Source organism: Myiozetetes cayanensis, unplaced genomic scaffold (genome assembly GCF_022539395.1).
Source record: "Myiozetetes cayanensis isolate MyiCay16 unplaced genomic scaffold, myiCay2020 scf3, whole genome shotgun sequence".
Lineage (NCBI taxonomy): Eukaryota > Metazoa > Chordata > Aves > Passeriformes > Tyrannidae > Myiozetetes > Myiozetetes cayanensis.
In genome coordinates this window covers 55,857,249-55,878,456 of record NW_026087521.1, presented here as the reverse complement: position 1 = coordinate 55,878,456, position 21,208 = coordinate 55,857,249, and the positions used below count along the sequence as shown (strand labels likewise).

Here is a 21,208-nt window from a genome sequence, read left to right as displayed (position 1 = left end):
AGGCATTTTTAGTATATGATTCACTTTATCTACATGCAGACATCTGTGTTTATCTAGCTACAAGACAGGTGAGCTGAATCCCACCTGAACTGTCTACTCTTTTAGTGCTGGTTAAAGCTGAAAAAGTTAAGCTGTTCTGTCTGTCAGTTGATCTAAAATGTTCATGAATTTTTTAATTGAAAAAAAAAAGCTAATTTGACATTGTAAAACGAACTGGCTGCTAGTGAAGTCTTAATTCAGTGGCCTGAGATGTGTGCATTAACGTAGTCTTTAATTGTGCAATCACATGCTTTCCCCTCGTCCACCCACCCAGCAGTCCTGGCTGTTGTGGATAGGAAATAAGAGTGTAGATTTAGACTGTGTAATGGAAGAAGGTACTGTTTGACCCTTTGCAGCTGATGAGGCAAATGAAGAATAGCAATTATCTTAATTAACTGTGCAGGTGCCAAGTGCTAGTTGTATAATAATATCTTTTCTTCCAGCATACGTACATGTATGTATATGTTAAATGTGTGGAAATGATGAAGATGTAGATAAGGTCAATGTATCTGTAGACAGAAAGAATTGAACCTGGTTTTCTCAGGGAATTTCAGTCAATCCTTTCACCTGCTTGTTTGTCTTGGAGTTCTAGGTTCAGCGCAGTATTTATGGAGCAGATACTCCTCATTTAATACAATACTTTTCTCTTTTGAGGATATTATTTTGAAAAGTGTAAGTTTAGGATTGAGGAAAATAGAGCAGTTTGGCAAGAAGCATCAGGAGACTTGGCTACAATTACTATGTGCATCTCTGAAACAGAACTCTCCTTCAATAATGCTCTCTTCTTACCTCTGGACAGCTTGCAGTGGATTTTATTTTCCTCCCTTTGAACTTTTCATTCTTTTGTGGTTAGGTTGAATTGTGGGGTTTGGAGCAGTGGTACAACAACATCTTTTTTTTTTTTTTTAACTATCCTTTCTAAGATCTGTATGGGTCTTGACTTTTGTACAGAGAGACTTGACATGGTGACTTTTCTTTTGGCCAAGTGCTTACATTGTGCTTAAATTTCTGAAAAGCGTAAATTTTTCTGCTTAATGAAGCTGCAAATCTGATGTGAACTGAATAATCTTTAATCTGTAAAAGTGTGGAATTGCTGAGAATTGTGTGAAAATACTTGGGTTTTACCCAGAAAAAAAAAAAAAAAGAAAAGTTTCATGTTAACTTCAAGTTTTCTAAGTTATTTGCAGGAGTCTTGTTCAGCCAGAATAAGCCAAAACAGTAAAGTCCCTGGCCCAGTTCTCTCCGTGTATTTTAACTGGAAACAATATCAACAAGCTATTTTTCCTCTGACTCAATTCTTATTCTTACCTAGTTCTGCCCAATTATTTTATATGAATGTAGACATGCAGAGTGTCATGTGATGGGGGTTCTCCCAACTAGAATTCGAAAATTCATCTTCAGAATTTAATGCGTACAAAATATACCTTTCTTGGAATTTGTAAGGTTACCTTTTAGGATAATTCAGTAGGAGCATGAAGGACACCAGTAAGCATAGAGGAAGTTGAAAATGAGTCACCGTGTCACCCTTGGCTGTGTGACCTGGAGTAATAAAACCATGGCTTTGGGTTTTTGACAGAACCGTGATTTGCAGTGTTATAGATGTATCTAAAAATTCAAGTGTAAAGGCCAACAGCAGCTCAAGAGTTCAAGGTCTGTGAGTAAATATGGAGTTGTTTTGTACTGTCCATAGTGTGGTTAAATCTGTGGTGTCTGAGCTAGATAGACTGATGTTAGGTTACAGTCAACATGCTGCATTTCTGCTTTGATCTGGTTTATAAACCTAACTAAACAAAAATTGGGAAGAGATATGTTCTGATGTAGGAGAGTTCAGTGGTTCTCTTAATGCCTTATTTTTTTTGCCCAAACTCAAGCAATAGTAAAACAAACTTAATGCTTTCTGCAGATAATGGACAAAATTATTAAGCTTTTAACTCAGGGGGGTTTATTCTGTCTTTCACAAAGTCTTAATTAGTCAAGACGCATTTGCTAAAGAAAGAGATTAATAGAGTGTACCTTTATAGCAAACAGTGATGTTCATGTGGTCTAATTACTATCTATTTAAATAAAATTGAAAGCAAATTGGAATTTTGAAGCACCTTCACAAAGCACAAAAGGCTCAGAAATCTAATAGGGTATTAAATGGGAATGCACGTTTGAGTGAAAAATGTTGTTTATTCTTAACAGTTTATGAACAAAACACTAACTGTAGGTTTAAAGAATGTACTTTTCTTTGAACTTTAAGGAAAAGTTAGTTTTGTGTTGCAGCTCAGAGTATTATTAAACGCTGAATTCATTACCTTATAATCGTTGGGGTTTTCTTATTTTTTAGCGAACTATTATGTTGGACAATACTTCTACACTGCTGTTTGATTTAAAAGATCAAAGCTGTTCTCTTTGATTAACTGTGAAGACTGGCTATGTTCAGCATTAATAGGTATATTAAAGTGTTGCCAAGATTAATGTGGAGATGACCCTGTGCCTATTTTCAGAATCGCAGGGGGGCGAATTCTGTCAACAGTGAAGATGCATTTGATAAAAGGCCGAAGCAATGGGGATCCTTTCTGTCAGGCAGTAGAGGAAGTTGTACAAGATTTGGATTTGAAGATTAAAAATATTATCGATTCACAACAGGAAATCTTGACTGCTAGCACTACTGGAGTCAGTCCAACACGGGTAATGGGACTTCTTTTGTTCTTTTAACTATTTAGCTTTATAAGAAAGCAAATGTCTTTCGCCTGTTTTGTTTCTTTTTCATTTTTTAAAGGACTATCTATAGAGTATAATCTTTTCCTAGCAGTACAGAGTAGTGTCATTTCCTCTACACTGTGATTTTAAACTTGTTGAAAGACTTATCCTTGAGGATTACACTGTGGATTTCAAATAGCGGATTTGCTTAAACTGAATTTCTTACCTCAATATTGTAAACAAAATACTCTCCAAAACTTAATTTATTTGTGCAGTTACTATAGATGTAAGTACTTAGATGTGTTGGGTTTGCCACTAATTTAAAGGCAGTAAATCTGTAACAAATTTCGAAACAAAAGAACCTCATGAAAGTAGAATTAAGATTTGAGAACATGTATCAGTAATTTTTGATTAAAATACACTGGTTTTAATTAGTTCAGCATCAAGTATTTCTAAGGGTAAGGCATTCAAAATAAGGTTAAATATGAAAAAAAGTCTAAAATATGGTGAAATGTGGAGCGGGAGGGGAATAAAAATAAAAATCTCAAGCATTTAATGTATAAGTTTTTTGGTGTTTCAAGACACTAATGAAACTATTAATGACTTAAATAATCTTAATGATTTTATTCATTTTAATCATGGAAGGAATCAGGATATTTAAAAACCTATAAGACAAGTGTAGAGAGCACAATAAAGGAGTCTGGGAAGAAGGAATGGAGGGGTCCTATTCTGATTACTTGGCAATAAATTACCATTAATTTCATAAAGTCAAGTCTGTTTTGCCCATGATGTTAAGTGGTAAATGAACAACCTGTTCCCATCTCCACCTCGTGAGTTTTATTTCAAGATATTTTCTCTTCCTGTTCTGTGTAGGAGGAGGAAGGATAGGAGCAGCTTGGCGAGCAACTGGCAGCTAGTCAGGGTCAACCCATCACAGCCCTTTGGGGTGCCCAGTGCAGGTTTGAGGAATTAGAGAAAAGGACAGTAGTTTAGAGAGGTAATGGGCAAAATGTGGACTGAACACTGATTGAGAGCAGTGTAAGCATTTTTTTGTAATTGTGAAGGGACGAGGGGTAGAGTGTTTGTAAATTGTTTGCCTTTGTCAGTGTTGTGTTTATGCTGTTTTGGTTTGGGGGTAGGAAATTCTTTTTGCTGATGTAAATGAAGTCTTGTGAAGATTTGTGATGAAGGCATATTTTAATGATTGTTCTTAAACATGTGATTCCTAGAGACGAGGGGTGGAAAAGCGAGATTAGGCAAATGTTAAGACAGTGATATCAAATGGCATATTTTAGTGGAGCTTGGTGTGGAAGAACATTTTACTAAATATGTAGAGCAGTAGGTTACATTTAGTAATGAAAAAAGAAAGCAAAATTGAAAAAGTCCCATAAGTTTTCCAAATTAATTAGAGTTCTATAAAAAAAAAAAGAGAACATCTGTATTGTTCCATTATGATCTCAGGACAGCAAAAATTAACTCTTTGTGCTGAGTTTTACATAGAGCTAGGGGTTTTTGTTTTGATTTTCACTTAATAAAGAAACCCCCAAACCCTGATGCTATATTTTTTCAGAAAAAGTTATTGTATTCAGACTAAGTTCTGGTTTTGATAGGATGTTATGTTTTTTCATATGTAAGAGGTTGAATTATTTCTTTGAGTGCAAATTTACAGTATGATCTTAAATATAGAGGTGAAAATTATGCCTCCACTAGCTCCTGGGAAGGCTGCTTCCTCATAAAATGTACCTGAAAAGAGTTACTTTGTTAGAAAAATATTTGCTTTTCTCCTGGCAGTGGCAGTTTTCTTCCCTCATTGCTCAGTTTTCCTGCAAATACCTGTTTTATAAGAATCTAGAGCTCTAGGAATAGTTATTACTTTATTCAGCAGGAAGCACTACTTCATGTTGAAGCCTGCATGAGTGGAATTATGGATTAATCATAGGAATTATGATTAATTTCTTCCTAAGAAAATTACTACTGTAAATGGAATCTGGCTGGTGTTTCTGGAAGTAACTAGAATAATCTGGAGTAGCCAATGGTCATTAGCCTTGAAAGACCGAGCAACTATTTTATTTAAAAAATAATTTGATTCATGATTTTAAGCTTACTTATTAACAAGGTTTTTTTTTTTTTTTTATTGCAAGGTTTGTTGTCTTACCTAGAGTTCTTATTGTGCCTTGGACAATAGGATTATTGTCCATGAGTTAATTCAACGAGGCACCGTTGTTGTACTTGAGATTTCTGACGATTATTTTTTGGTAGTTAGGAGGTCATGGTATTTTCTAAAGATTATTTTTTCCTTTTTGTATTATCAGTCAAAATGATTCCAAATTTATACTTTTGTCATTAAGACAAGTTTACCATGACACACATGACATTTAATAAAAATCTATGTTGCAGTGATGTAACGACTGTAAAGGTTCAGAATAAATTTTGAGGAAATCAAGCAGTACCGAAATAGGCCAATTCTGTAAAGCCGAGTAACAACCATTTCTGTAATTGCTTTTTATAGCTATTGATTATAACTTATAGTGGCTGACTGACATGTGTTGCTATGGTTTCTTGAAAGCTACATACACTAATTGATGTAATCAAATACAGAGAGAAATAGAATTTTATCTTTTCAAGACTGTGTTTAAAAGCAGTTAACTGATTAGATAAATGCTGTTCGCTGCTTCTCTTGTCCTTCAGAACACAGTCAGAGTATTCAGTGTTTCTGTGTATTAGTAAATAAGAAAGCCTATAGTTTTTTTAAAAACTACTACTGTGTACTAAGCCCTAAATTTCTCCATGGAATTCCTAGTACCTTTAAATAAAAATATAGCAAACTTGCAATTCTTACAGTCCCACAGTGGCTATGGATTTCTCCATCTGTACTGCTGACTGTTGCATTGAGCACTTCCAGATGTGGATTATTATTTTCTTTAAGGAATTCTTTATTCTTGTGGAAAATTGTGAGGAATTCACCCTGTTTCAAACAACATGAAATTGTGTCAAAGTACCTCTGTTGTCCAATGTTAATGGAAATCTCACTTTTAACCAACTGCTTTAGCAGATTCACTTAGTCAGAGGGGTTGGGCTTCAGCAAAAAATGTTTGTGTACCAGAGTATGTTAATTTGTGCTGCACAGTTTCATCACAGATTTGTATATTTTTCTGTGTGACTTGCTCATCAGACTTGCTTAGTGTGTACTTCTAGCTGGTAGTGATCTAAACTCTACTAATTGCTTGGGATAAGAAAAGCTTTCCCGTGGAGAGGTTTGCCATGTTTACTGCAAAGGAGAAGGAAGGGGTTCTCACACCTTGTGCTGATGTGGGTTGCTTTTGGAGCTGAGGTATTGGTCTGACTTGTTGACCTTTCCTGTTTTTTATGTTCCTTCTTATTTACTTTCAGCCAAAACTGCATTCCATAAATCATGGCACTGCATATTGTGGCAGAGATACTGTAAAGGTCTTATTAGTTCTTCTGGATGAAGAATCCGTCCATCCTCCTACCCAGAACAAAGCTGATCTGTTATATGACAATGAAAGCTTAGATTTGTTTGGAATCACCTCTGTTTTGACACTCTTCAGGTGAGTATTAAAAGGTTTTTTGTGTTTGTGTTGTGCTAGTTTGTTTGGATTTTTTAAAAGATATAATACTGAGTGTCTAACAAAGTGTTGATGTTTCTTACACAAGGCGAATGACCAAAGTGCATTCTGCTGTGAAATTAGATGTAAAAGAAAAATGTTTTTAAAACAGTCTTGAGTTTTCAAAAGTATTCTTCCTCTTAATTTGCATTTTCTGTAACTTCAAGACACTTTTGTAACATGGACTTCTAGTACATTTCTGGGCTTCACAAATCCCATGAAGATAATTCTGTGCAACAAACATTCCAGATCCTCATCTCTTGAATTTGAATGCCTATGTTCAAATATGGGCTCTCCACTGATAAATTAGATTAATATTCCATTTCAAGATGCCTAAACTGGAAGATGGAGGATCTTAAAAGTTGAAGAATTGAAGAGTCCCACTAGATTTGTTGTTCAACCCTTTTTATGAAACGAAAGGAGCAAGTACATTCTGATAAAACTTGAAAAGAAATTTTTACTATTAAGAATTCTAAAGAAATCTATAATAATTTTAATTCAAAAAACAGTATGTAACAACATACCATGGAATATTCCTTTCACTTCTCAAACACCTGTGGATAGTTTTAGCTATATATTCCTATTTCATTATGTAACAAACTTAAAATAACCCTGATTTCAGTCTTTTGTTTTTTCATTGCTTCAGATTCAGGTTAATGCTCTATGTGAATAGAATCGAGGCCCACCTGAATTCTTCTGAAATAAACACTGCTATTCAGAGCTAGAATCTTGACTTTTTTTTTTTTTCCCTCTTTAAAGCATCTCTCCAAACTAAAATAGACTTTAAACCATTTATTTCTGAAGAATATTGCCCACTGAGTTCTTTGACTTCACTTACCTTACTTAATTTTTCAGCTGAATTAATTTTCTTTGGATATTGCCCAAAAGGATAAGACATTTGTTTGACTTCAAATCTTATAGGTGTAGGTGCAAACATGTACTGCTGTATGGGAATTTATATAATAATCTAGATAATTCTTGTGTTTTCCTTAGTAATTTTTATTGGTCAATTTGGTTTAGATTTTATGTTCCAATATATAACTTCTTAAATATTTATCTCTGTGTTTTCTTTTACAAATTGGATTTAGGATTAATTCGCTCTAAGAATTGAAATCTTGATCTTAAATAATTAGTTCAGGAATAAAAATGGAACTTGCAAGCAACACCTATCCTTAATTTTTATCAAATCTTTGTGTTCTTCATCTACCTAGCAGCTGTAAGGTTCCAATTGCTTTATAAATGCTGAACACTTCAATATTCCACTTGTTAGCAGCTAAGGTGTCACTCTGATTTGTGTCACTATGCAGGCACCCCTACAGTTCACTTTCTTGTTAATACCCAGGCACCCCTACAGTTCACTTTCTTGTTAATGCCTGTGTCTCAAGTATTTGATCAAGAATGTCTGCGGCTTTTTTTGTCAATCTCTTATTAATAGGAAATCTAGAACATTTTCCCCTGTCTGTGGAAGTATCTTTGGATTCTTGCTAATCTGAGTTTGTGCATCAGATGGTTGGTCACCTCATATGATAGTTTTTGGTTTATGTTTCTTGATCATATAATAGTTATTATTTTGAGGTTTTTCAAAATGCTTTTTTTTTGTTGTTGTTTCTAGAAATTTAATTACTCATGAATCTCTGAATATATTTAATATACTGTGAGTAGTTTTGTCTGGATTCTGGTTGGAGAGAGTAACAGTTACTTTTCAGGTGAAGACTGAGATTATATGAGAGCATCTTTTTTCTCAAAATGTCAGCATTGCAGGAAGTTTTTTTCTTTGCTTTACTCTTAATAAACTTCTAGATGGGTTGGGTAGATTTATCTCTCTCCAGTGAAATCTTGAAAAAAATTGCTACTGAGAAGCAGCTACTCTGTTGTTTCATATTTTACAGGCTGTGATTAAAAATATTTTCATTGTAGCTTGGAAATGCATGCTTATTTGGAAACTGAAAATATAAGCCCTACAATACATCCCTTTGTTTTAGAGCTTCCTAAACCAAACTGAAGTTTTTCTTACTTTATCTGCAATTTAGTATATCCTTCACATATTTTTCCTTCTGCAAGCACCTCATTCCAATCTACTGGAAAGTATTCTTCTTAGATATCATTATAGAAGTTCAAACAAAATTCTCTTGCTATTTTTATTTTGTATTTTGAAGCTGTATGCAAGGTAGAAGTGTGTTATTTTTACCATAGTATTTTACGTTTTTTTTAAGCAAATATAAAAATCATAGAATCATAGAATCCTAGAATAGATTGGGTTGGAAAAGACCTCCAAGATCATCAAGTCCAACCCCTGGTCCAACTCTAATTACTATATCATGGCACTAAGGGCCATGTCCAATCTCTTTTTAAAAACTTCCAGGGATGGTGAATCCACCACCTCTCTGGGCAGGCCGTTCCAATGCCTGATCACCCTCTCTGTAAAGAATTTCTTCCTAACATCTAACCTAAACTTCCCCTGGCAGAGCTTGAGCCCATGTCCCCTTGTCCTGTTGTTGGTTGCCTGGGAGAAGAGACCAACCCCCCCCTGGCTATAACTTCCCTTCAGGTAGTTGAAGAGAGTGATGAGGTCACCTCTAAGCCTTCTCTTCTCTAGACTAAACAATCCCAGCTCCCTCAGCCTCTCCTCATAGGACTTGTGCTCAAGTCCCTTCACCAGCCTGGTTGCTCTTCTCTGGACCCGCTCCAGCACCTCAATATCCTTCCTGAACTGAAATGTAGTGATGATGTTGAAATCAAAGTAAGGAGATTCTGATGTAATTAATCATACTATTTATGTTTTAGAGTTAAGTTTTGCATGACCATGGATTAAATATTTTTATGGCTTTTTGCAATAAAGGTTCTCTCTTTCTGGGTTTTTGCAAGTTCAACAGGTATTCAACATTTGAGGCAACATCATGTTTACTGCGGATTTTTATATCCTTCCCATCATCTTTCTGTCCTGCTAATGTTAAAGCCAGTAATTAATTCCTGCTCATTTATTTTCTTGCTTTTTTAAAAATTTCCTTTTATTTAAAGAATACCCATCTTGATGTGGTGTTCTAAACACAGAATCTCTTGAAAACCCATTTCTGTGGGCACTGAGAAGAAACTAACCTATCCATGCACTGAAGAAGCAGTAATGACTTAATCAATCACTTGTCTTGAGGAAACATCAGTTGTCAGAAAAAAACAAGATGCTGAGAATTTTTTTCATGGGTTGCAAAGAGGATTCATGAACCAGAACCATATCATGGACTTTAGCATGATGAAGCTACATCTATCGGCAATTAAAATAGCAGAACCATTGCAGGGCCTTGCAGAAGTTCTTCACAACAGGCAGCTAGAAATAAACAAATAAAGAAATTTTATTTATGGAAAAATTGGATAAAATTAGCTAAATAAATAAAATAAAGAATGAATTATTGTTGAAAAGCTTGTCCTCGTACTCACACTGGTCTGCCATGGGAAGTAGTTATTGACAAATGCACAGATTCATTCTTATTTCAAGACCAAAAAAATCCTGCTTTATATGCATCAGTAATTTTTTACCTTATATATGCATCAAATATTTTCATTGATGTAACTATTTACATACTGCACCGTAAGAGGGTGGAAACATTTTGTGGGTTTCTGTTGAAAAATCTGTAAATATGAGGAAAATTATATTGAATATCAACCAGATGCTGTTGAAGGGGGTGTAAATAGAATGGTGGCTTGGAAACTCATCACCAGCATGACATATAACAATCCTGTGGCTGCAGAGCTACAATATTGTAAACAATACTGCAAAATGGTACCAGAAATTGGAACTGCAGGTTTAGTTTCATTATACTCTCTTCAGTTGTCACAGTACATGTGGCTGCCTAGGAGGGTAGAGAAGGTACTTGCCTTCTTGTTCCTGAAGAACTTGGTATGGTAACAGTTTTCCTTAACTAATTGCTTACATGTTCTAAATACTTCCTATCTCCTTTTAATTTAGATCTCCAGTACAATCCAGTGGATCTTCTCCAAAACCTCTTAGACAACGTATTCAGAAATCTGTGGAAGAGAAAGTAATTAAGGTACTGTCCAGAAATTGCTATGCAAATATGAAGGCACTAAAATAATAGAGATAAAATGAAAATAACAGTGTTAAAATACTCAAATACCTGGCTGAAATGTATCCCATAGCTAAAGAAACTGTAATTGTGATTACTTGTGGTAAGTGACCCAACTTGAACAGTGTTGTAATATGACTGGAAATATCTAAAATTCCAGAAGAGAAAGGCTTTAAACTTAAAAACTCTTCCTAATGAAGATTTCTTAATGGAGGTATACTGGTTTAATCTTTATCTCTTCATTTACCCATCTGTGTATTTCAGGACCATAGCAATAAACCAAGCTATCTGAAAACAGAGGTACAACTGAACACAGGCACCTGATTTCAGTTCTGATGATACAGGCATTGCAGAAGTGTAGTAATGACTTTTTCATTGCTTTTTTTCTTTTGATGCTTTTTGTTTGCACCACTCTGAGGATATTTCCATAACATTGCTCTCTGAACAATAAAATAAAGATGTTAATGTTTGCTATTTTGTAGAGGAAATGGAACATTACAAGAATATGTTGGTCTTGTGAGCAACACTATTCAAAAGAACAGCTTCAATGTTTGTGAAAATTGCAGTCTTCCAGTGTACTGCATTTTACATAGTCTTTTTTTCTTCAAAATTGCCAAACTTGCATGTTGTGACTATGAAGGGAGGCAGAGCTTGTCTTCCATGTTATATCAACAGTGAGCTAAATAAAAGGAGTGACATAATATTTTTTACAAACTGACAACATGTAAAAACACAAACATAATTAGTATCTGGGGAAGGGGTGTTTTAAGCCATCAGAATTAGTTCCAGAACAATGGAAAATATCTTTCTGTCACTGGACATGAGGTAACCTTGAACACAATAGTACATATCTATGAAGCAGATAGACATTAAAATGAAAAGCACTGTCAGTATTTCCAGCATGCATTTTAAATATGCTCCAAATTCATTCTGAGGGGTTTTTTGGGGACTGAGTGAATGATGGGCATTTTAGACACATGCACTAATTATGGTGAAATTTAGTTTAAAACCCACAGGCAAATTATGGAAGATTGAATCTGATAAAGAATTTTCTTTATATTAATTTTATATGAAAAACACATTTAAATTGCAGCTTTACTTAACAAATAGCAAAAATGTGTTATGGTGTTTGCATAAAATGTTGAATTATATAATTTCCTTATCTAAATTGAGGTTTTGTAACTGGATCCATGAACAACTGTGTTCAGTATCAAAGTGCAAAAATTATTATCTAAAAGTAATTACCTGTCACATTTGAGACATTTGCTGGGAACATATAGGGTTTTTAACAGAAACAATCGAAAATATGAGTTTAGAGACTGATTCATATTACAAAAATATTTTAACTTTTTTGGAAACAATTGTATTAATTTAAAAATAGATTAACTACTCTAATTTCTGTGCAAATAGTAGTTCTTTCAGAGGTCTCTGAATAGTCAAATGAGTTCTACTTCAGGAGCAGGAATTGCTTGCATAAGTTCATTATGATGGTCTGCTGTGCTGCTTTTGTGGTGCCTGACTCTGATAAGGGTTCTGTGACTCCTATAATCATTGTTAATTTAATACCTGTCCTAACCTTGCTTCACTGTGATTGATGAAATAGAAGTACCTGTAGCAAAATAGAACAAAACATCTGGTTTTAGCCAATAATTTTTGAGATTTTTCAGTCAACTTGTAGAACTGAGTTTGATGCCCACCAGATGCCTAATATAATCGAGAGAGACTATATTAAAATTACCTTTTGTCTTATGGAAACCAAAATTCAAAGAGAACAAGTGACAGGGTTACAACCAAGTCTGTGGTTCACACTCCTAAACTTAATTTGGCATCTTAGATGACTGTAAAAGTTACTTAGTATTATCTTTTCTAGATTAAATTAGTGATGGTGAACTCTCTTCCCTACTTTAGCAGTGTGGCTGGTAACATGATCAACATGTTGAGCTGAATAGCTGCTTGGGGCTATACAAGTCATATCTTAGAGCAACACTGAGGCTGCTTAACTGCTTCTAGTAACCACAATCAGTCTTCTTGATGGCTTTCTTCCATTGTATCCCATTGTACCAGTGAGACCATGTACAGCATCAAACTGAGATCAGATGTCTCAAGATGTTTTTCCATTTAAAAAAGTGAAAATAAAATCGTTCAGGTCGGAGTGTAAATATTCCTCAGTTATACCCTTAGTGTAGGGTCCTCTTACTCAAGATAAGATGTTTGAGTGTTTCACATTATCATTGCAATTCTTTTTAGTATGTATTGGCCAAACATTGGTATCTAAATTACACTATATTCCTGTGAAGTATGGAATTATTCTTCTGGTATTCCTGTGCTCACCTTAGTCTTGCTTTTCCTTCTAGTCAACTAAAATGGCTGTTGCCAAAAAACTGGTGGCTTTTGTAACTAAAACTTGCATAGTTCTTTGCCATTCATATTTGATCTCCATCCTCTCATATAAAATCCTACTTTCTTTCTTGAAATGTTGATCTTCCATTTTGTCTTTTTCTGGTTTTTTCTCTCTCTACCTTTCTAATAATTTTTACATTTCCTTTACATGTTTCTATCCCTTCCTTTTCTTTCTTTTTATACGAAGACATTTTTAGATCCCTGTCTTTCTCTTCTCTTTCTATGTGCCTTCTTTGTGGCTGAATACATCTACAAATGGAAGTTCAGCTATCAACAGTTCACACACCTACAACTGACTTAAGTGTCTCTTGTGTCAAAACTGATATATTTTATTAATTCTATATCATCTTGTGGATACCCAGCTCTTGATCTTGAGGTGATATGTCTGTCTTTCCTGGTATATTTAACACTGAAGCTGGTATTGTACATGTTGTATTTTCACTGCATAACACCTCTGGGATATGTTTTTGTCTATCTGTATGTCTGCTCATCTGTAATTTATTAAGTGCTCATTTTACTTTTTGGAGGTGCTGCTGTGTATTTTTCTTGGACTTGATAGTTGTGGCTTTGGCCTATCCTTCTGCACTGAGATTGCCATACAAAAAGTTGTAATCAAAGGGATTAGACACTAGATGCCATTTACTGTTTGTATCTCAGTCTGTTCCTTGTTGTGGTACATATAAACCTACTTGTTTTAACTTCTCCAAACCTATTGATTACTTCTGATTTGCTGCTTTGAGGTATCTGTTCTTGCTTACATTTGGCCTGCAATACCGGTATTCATTGTTCATTTTTTAATTTTCAGATGAGCCCTTTTAGCTGTCTTTTATACTGTTTCTTATGGCTGAAGGGATTTCCTATAGTGATCTGCAGAACTCATTATACTCCTTTAAAACCTTTTCAGTACCTTTAAATCAACCTTTCCCCAAACCTTAGCAGTGCTTTGTGTTGAGATGGATGTCTATTATGACAGTGACTAATTTCAGTTCCTTACTCTGTGAATCCATATATTTCTTGTCACGAATTGTATTGTCTCTTGGTGGAAATAAATTTTGTTCTGTCCTTACTGTAGAGCACATAGCACAAAGAAGTCCTTGTCCATGACCATAGATCTGAAGTCCTGTAGTAATAAGTACCACCTTCATACACTGAGTATCAGTCTTCGTTATTATTCCACGCAACCCTCTTGAAATGGGTACAGGTTGCTGGTAAAATTCACAGTTATAAATTTTGTTATGCATAGTGCACTTGTGTTAGCAATCAATTCAGAAGAGATACCAGACATTTGTTTTTTGAACAAGAGAATAGCAGTATGATGTTTCTTTTCAAAATCTGTGATTCTTCAGAGAAGTTTCTTTTGCTGTATTGGTGATGGTAGCTTTAGTTACAAAAGACTGCCCTAAGGACCTTTTTACCATGCTGCCTCTGCTAGGTGTTACATGGTTAGTCTATAGTATAAATTAAGATCTCTCATTAGAACTTGTCCCACAAAAGTTTTGTTTTCCATGATATTTGAGAGAAGAAGGAAAACACACTAGTGGTGATTAGTTTGCTTGTATGCTGAGTCCCATCAATATGTATGTGCTGAATAAAGAAATTTAGGAGAATCTAGAAATTAAAAAGAGAAACAATTAAAAAGAGAAACAACTAAATTAAAAATAAACTTTAAAAAAAAATGGTGAGAGAGAAAATCATTATGCTCTCTCCTTCTTTAAGAGGAACTGATCTCTCAACTTCCATAGAATTATGTGGAGGAATGCAGACTGATACTACTTAGACCTAGGGCACAGCATCACGTATATGTGTTTTAGTATCTGAAAATATGGGCAGTGGATAAAATAAACAGGTAGTTAGTTATGAACTAGAATTCCTGTTAAAAAAGAAACAAACAACAGTCTGTGGATATTTCCATTGTGCCAAAACAAATGCCTGGCAACAGTTCGTGACAAAGAAATATTTTTGTCTTTCAATCCTCATTAAATACTGGAAGAAATGCAGAAAGATCACCCAACTATAATGGCATTTATTAGGAAGAAATGCTGTTGCTCTTACTCCTTGTTGAGAAAGAAGTCTGGGGAACAACCATGTTGCATTGTTTCGTTTTCTCTAGCAGAAGTAGGTAAGAAAAGCAATAAACTCCTTTCAAAGTCTACCTTTGAGAGACAATTTAGTTTCAGGTTTGTTATCTATTGTTTAAGTAAAGTGTCTTCAGGTAAATGGTACTTTGTAGAAGGAATCTTTAGTACAGAAAGTTCTGTAGAACATCTATTGAGTTATGTCTTGTCAGCTGTCCTTATCACTCCTTTCTGCTTTTCAGAAATATGTAAAATACTTAATTGTATAGGAGAGAATTATTTTATCTGAAAAGGGTTCATCCAGCCTTATATCTGCTTCTTTGAATCATACTTCTATTTATGACATGGGTAGGTACCCCGTTGTCTGACTACTTATTTTGTTGATTTCAGTGGGTTTATTAAAGTCCTGCTTAGTGGTGTGAGAGGGGAATGGACAAACTGCTACAATAAGCTGCTTTTTTTTGGTTGAAGAGCAATTTAGGACAACAAAAATATTGCATAATAGGATTTTCATGTTTCTTCTGCACTGCAAAATATGAATGAAACTTTCAAGTTGTAGGTAAAGTACTGTTACTGAACTAAGGAGATTGGGTGAAACTGAGAACTTCAGGAGTTAAGAAGGGAAGGACAAAAGTTATTAGGCTGTGAGCATGCAGTATACAAGAGAGTAACAGATCTTTTTTTTGTAAACTTAAGGCTGTTTTGGCCTTTTGATATATTGCTTTAGAAATCCTGCTGCATTGTTAACACACTTACCCTGAAACAGCTGCAAGGACTTTCAGTAGTTTGGCGTGTTTTTTTTCTTCATGTAACCGGAGACAACCTTTCCTATATGAGGCACTATTTCCCTCCAGTTGGGAACATAACTGCAGTTTTAGTTTTAAAAAGAATTTGTGGCTTAAGAACTCTAACAAATCTTGGCATGCTTGAAGTTCATTGTAATTTTACTGTGTATAGAAATCTTTCCAAGAAGAAAGCTCCACAAAGCAAAAAATCTCTGTCTGCCTTTCTCATGTGACTTTTTCATGTCTCTATAAAATGACTTAATATCTAGCTTCATGCACTGCTCTTATTTTTCATCGCTTAGTTCTCTAAATGCTGTTACTTGAGAGAATTGTTTTGCTTGTTTGTGACTCCAGTACAAATAAACTATGACTTGGAAAACTGTCAACAGGAAGTTTTCAAGAGGTTTCTTTATGCCCACTGTAATTGTGAACAGAAAATTCATAGCAATAGAGAAGACAATCTTCCTCAGGTAGTAGTTTCATCTATTGTACCAAGAAATATTTGTTTCCTAAGTGGACTATAATTATGGATAACAGAGAACACTAAAGTCACTAGCAGTTTGGTAGAGGATAGAAGGGGAGGAAAAGGTTATGTTCAGCACAGTATCTGAAGAAAGACTTGGTGTCAGTTGATAAACCACATTTATATAGAAAACACCATTTTTGTTTCTACAAGACCCCTAAATTACTTAGGATCCATGGCTGTGAGTTTTGAATACTTTCAAAGGCCAACAATGAAATGATTTGAGATTTATGTTCTCAAAATGGTAGCAGGTTATTTTGGGATAGCACAAGGCTGTTACAATGTCATGCTAAAAAAAAAAAAATAAAGTTATAGTTTTGGTACAATTAAAACCTGGGCTATTCAGGATATATTTTGTGTTTGAATAACATGATGCCTTGGTTTGGCAATGATACCATTTATTGTTTTGTTACTCTTCCCCTTGGACCTTCTTCCCTTCTTCAACTTTCTCTTTCAACTTACCTTGAATATTTTTTTCCTAAAAGGACAAGGGTAAGGGTGGAGAAAATAAATTTTCTTTTTATCTCTTTTTCTCATCCAAATAGTGCTCTAGTTGGTTGGCTAGAAAATAAAAACATGTGTTTGTTGTTACTGATGCAGGTTTTCAAATTCTATTATGCCATTCCAGTGTATAAAACCCAAATCTCAACATTCTTAGTGACTAAATATTGGCAGTACTGTCTGCATGCAGATGCTGGAAGGAGATCTGGAATAGATTATAATCTAACTTTCAGAAATAAATAGAGCATGCACCATTAATATTTCATATAAAAATGAATCTTTTATATGGGCATCTCAAACAACTGAAAAATTGCTTTTGATACAGATATCAAGGTGAAAGAATGTCCTGCATTATCTACTCATTAAGACTCCTAATTGACCAACTTGTGCTGAAACACTGCCTTAAATTCTATTATACTTTCTTCCAGCTGAACAGTGATAACAGTGAACCCTTTTTTTCTTAAATGCAGCAGAATTTCTTTCTTTGTGTAGGGATAACAGCAACATCCCACTTGCTCGTGAAGAGGAGAGGGGATACTAAATCTTGAGTTCATTGCATGCCATTTGCGTGCAACTACTCAATTAGCAAACTGATCTCCCAACATTTTTTCTCTCCCAGAGCTGTGGATTGTTGGGGTGGTGCTCTTAAAGCAGTAGATTTCAGGGAATTTAATATAAGAGAACTCTAAGAGCTTTTTCTAAGAGGTTTTTTTGAAGCTTTTTTTTTTATTCTAAGAGCTTTTTCAAGCTGCTGACTGCCTTCATTATGTGTGCTTCAATCAAGTTTTAGGCTGATCTTTCTTAAAAACATTCCAGTGAAGCTCTGTTTCCTAGTTCAGTGTTAGGCTTGTGCCCCTTTGTGCTGCCTTCAGGCTGTTAAAATTTGCTTATTGCTAGCTCACCCAATGTAATACAGTTCTTTTGATTACTGAATATACATTTCTACACTAGTTAGAAAGTTTGACTCCTTCAACAAATTGTGTCTCACACCCTTTAAATATACCCTCTAGATTAGCATTAGCATCAACAGTCTGATTTTGTAGAGCTTTGTGTACTGTTTGCAAGTGACTAAATGGTATGTCATGCAATACAGAGAGAAGTTTTGAGGCATATTTCAAGGTTCAGTGATGCTGAAACACATGGGTTTATGCTGCAAGTTTTTCAGTATTTGAGCTTGACTGCTGTCCTTTGACTCCACATATTCTACCCTTGCAAACTGAATCAGTGAAGTGTCAGATGGGAGTGGTAAAAAGAAACCCTGATGGGTTTTTTTCATAAAAAAAAAACTGGATTTATTGTTAGTTATAGAATGGTAACTATCAGGCTTGCTTGCTCATGTTTGGTGTTCTTCATGCTGTATTTATTATAGATTCATCAACTTAGCACAAATTGTAGCTTACTTGCCTCTTACAATGTGAATATGCAGTAGAAATCTGTGCAAGTTATTGTTGCATAATTTTTGATGTGTCATTTGCTGAACAGTAACTGAAAATTGAGGAATTTTTAGAGGATTAAAATGAAGTTCTTCAGAAACATATCAAACACGATTAAATATTTTTCATTTATATTACAGTAACCTTAAGCTTAAAGGAAATGTAAGTCCTTTGTAGTCTTAATATTGTAATTGTACAATAGGATGTTGATTAAATTTAGACTAGACAGCTGCCCTATCCTTAAAAAGAGTATAAAGTTAATGATATATACAGTCTACAGCTTCCTCACAAGGGGAAGCGAAGAGGGAGACACCAATTTCTTCCCTCTGGCAACCAGCCAATAAGACCTGAGGGAATGGCATGGAGCTTTTTGAGGGGTTGGATTGGATGTTAGGAAAAAATTTTTTACCTGGACGCTGATTGGGCACTGGAACAGCTCCTCAGGAAAGTGATCACAGCACTAAACTCAACAAAGTTCAAGAAGTGTTTGGACAATGCTCTCTGGCACGTAGTGTGGTTGTTGGGGCTGTTCTGTGCAAGTCCAGGGGTTGGACTTGATGATCCTTGCTAGTCCCTTCCAACTCAGGATATTCGATGATTCTACTTAAAGAGTCAGTGAGCTGAGGCATGATCTTGAAGCGTACAAAACCTTTTAAATGTATAAACTATGTATGTGGTCTTATTTTTTTGGTAAATGTTTTAAGTATAGAGCAGATTAACACTGAAAAAATGTTTGAATTGTTGAGAGTCAGGCTAGCTGGCTCACGCTGTTAAATCTGCTTTTCTTTCTCAGTCTGTTATCTGGCACAGATAAATTGCAGGTTGGGAGTGATGGACAATGGGGAGAATTAGGATGTTTTAACTCTTGGAGGGAATACCGAGGTGTAAAGTAAAACTACATATGTAGAGACATATTAAACTAGAAAGATCAACTATGTTTCTGTAAATGAATGAAAATATTTTTTGCAAATAGACTAGGTGTGTTCACCCAACCAACAGCAGTATCGTGAAGAGATAATTAAGTTGCATTTCAGTGATAAGCTTGGGTCTATTAGCTTATATGCGTGAAAGTGGTATCTGATGAAAGTGGAATAAATTGTGACTGAATTTTGGGGATGGAATCCTCTGTGAAAGGAGGCTTCTGAGAACACCATTTTCTTCCTTCTGTCTAAATCTGAGAATTTGAGTTGGAAGAAAATTATATCTCTAAGGGTCAAATCAGAACTGAAAGTTTTAATCATGCTTATGTTAAGAAGAAAAGTAGACTTGCATAATGCAATCTTCTTAATCAGAAAAGTGGCTATAAACCTCTTATTCAACAAATTACTCCTACTATCCATTTATATAGCAACATTTCTTCTGTAACAATGTTTCTTGTTCTTTTTCCTGATGTTTGTATTGTAGCACCTGTTCAACTCAAATTTATTTGAATTCACCTGTGCTGTTGTAAAAGAAGTATTAGCTAAAAATCTGGATTTATTATAATTATCTACTCTATGCTATATGTTTCAACATAATTTGTATAATCCAGTACACTTTCAAATTGAAGTGAGGCAGATTTTGACTTTCAGAATCTACAGCATTTATGATCAGTTGCACAGAAAGTACAAAGCTTGACCTAAAATTCTAAGCTGATGTGAAGCTGTGACTTAAGTGTAAACTGTGAAAATTTGACCTGTAACCGCTCATTCCATTATGTATGGATATACTGAAAAAATTCATTTAATTTTTTTATATTTGAGGCAAATATTTTGATTTATCTGTGCTATAAGACTATGTTCCCTGCTTCTGAGACTAGGAGGTGGAGATGAGCAAGCAGAATCAGATACAGGTTCTTCAGTACTGTAAATTTCTGGCAACTTAGGCTATTTATTATAGGTGTGTCTGACAAACGTGGAGTTAGACATTGGCATTCAGTGTTGAAATGGCTTTGTGAGTAAATGAGAGTCTGAAATAATACTTTGTATTCCACTTTTAGGTATAAGTATAGAGAATAGCATATTAGTTTATATTATCTATCATTCACTTTCTGTGTTGCTATTATGCTTTCCTCTATGTATAAATTGGTTAAGTGGAGAGACTCATCCTATATTTGGCATCTATGAACTGACATCTCAAATATGAAGACCTATAGAAGTATAAAAATTGACTGTAGTAGCTATGAAATTCGAATAGTAGTCTGCAGCCTGTCAAAAGAAGGGTCTAACTTAAGGCAGAAAGCCTTAAGTTGAAGTTCTAATAGTGTAAATTTCTGAAAGAGCTGAAAAAAAGGTTTTTTAATTATTCTAGGACTTTTAATAGCATAATAAATGAGTATGCTTGAAAACCCTTAACTTTGTAAATGAACACTTAGTTTTTTGTTTAGGTTTTTGTTTTGTTTGTTTGTTTTAATGTAAGCATACTCTGTTTTCTGGTATTTTATGTGAAGTGAATGGGAAATCTTATTTTACTAATTTTGTAGGTGTTGTTTTTTACTTTTGTAAATACTTAAAGCTAACAGCAGGTTGCTATTTGCAGATGAAGCAATCTTCAATTAAATCCCAGTTTGCATGTACATATAAAAGTGATTTGAGTGAAATGAGTCGTCATCGTTCCCTTGAAATTCCAACCTGCAAACATCCTGCACCAAAGGAACATTTGAAAGCCGGATATGGGACAGGTAGGTTGTGGTAGGATTGATTAAGTAAATGTGGGAGCTAATATTTCAAATGTTATCCAAAAAGCCTTTAGTAGAACTCAAGTATAACTATGTTTTCAAGAAAAAAAAGTGTATGCTATAGTCAGTTAAATCTCTTTGAATTAAAATTGTAATGCTAACACTTTGAAAATATGAATGTTTCAAAATTACGTGTTGATGCTATCTTGAGGTAAAAAAGTTATGTGTTACCTATGTTACATAAGGTTTGTTCTTTTTTTACAAAAGTAAACCAAGTGAATTTTCACTTTTGCCATTAAAAGGGACGAGAAATTTGTTTTAATCCACTACAAATTATATCGTACATAACATTTCTATGCCCTTAAAGCCTCTTTTCCAATATCTTAAAGTTATGAATCCACTTCCC

At 34.6% G+C, this 21,208-nt stretch overlaps 1 protein-coding gene across 1 annotated transcript in view; it reads left to right on the top strand.

Moving 5' to 3' along the window:
* The window catches only part of PARPBP (PARP1 binding protein), a 42,042-nt gene that overhangs the window by 19,408 nt on the left and 1,426 nt on the right, over positions 1-21,208 (top strand). Inside the window, 4 exon segments of the mRNA XM_050324042.1 lie at positions 2,529-2,712; positions 6,115-6,293; positions 10,312-10,393; positions 20,664-20,805. Coding sequence (XP_050179999.1) covers positions 2,529-2,712; positions 6,115-6,293; positions 10,312-10,393; positions 20,664-20,805 — 587 coding nt within the window.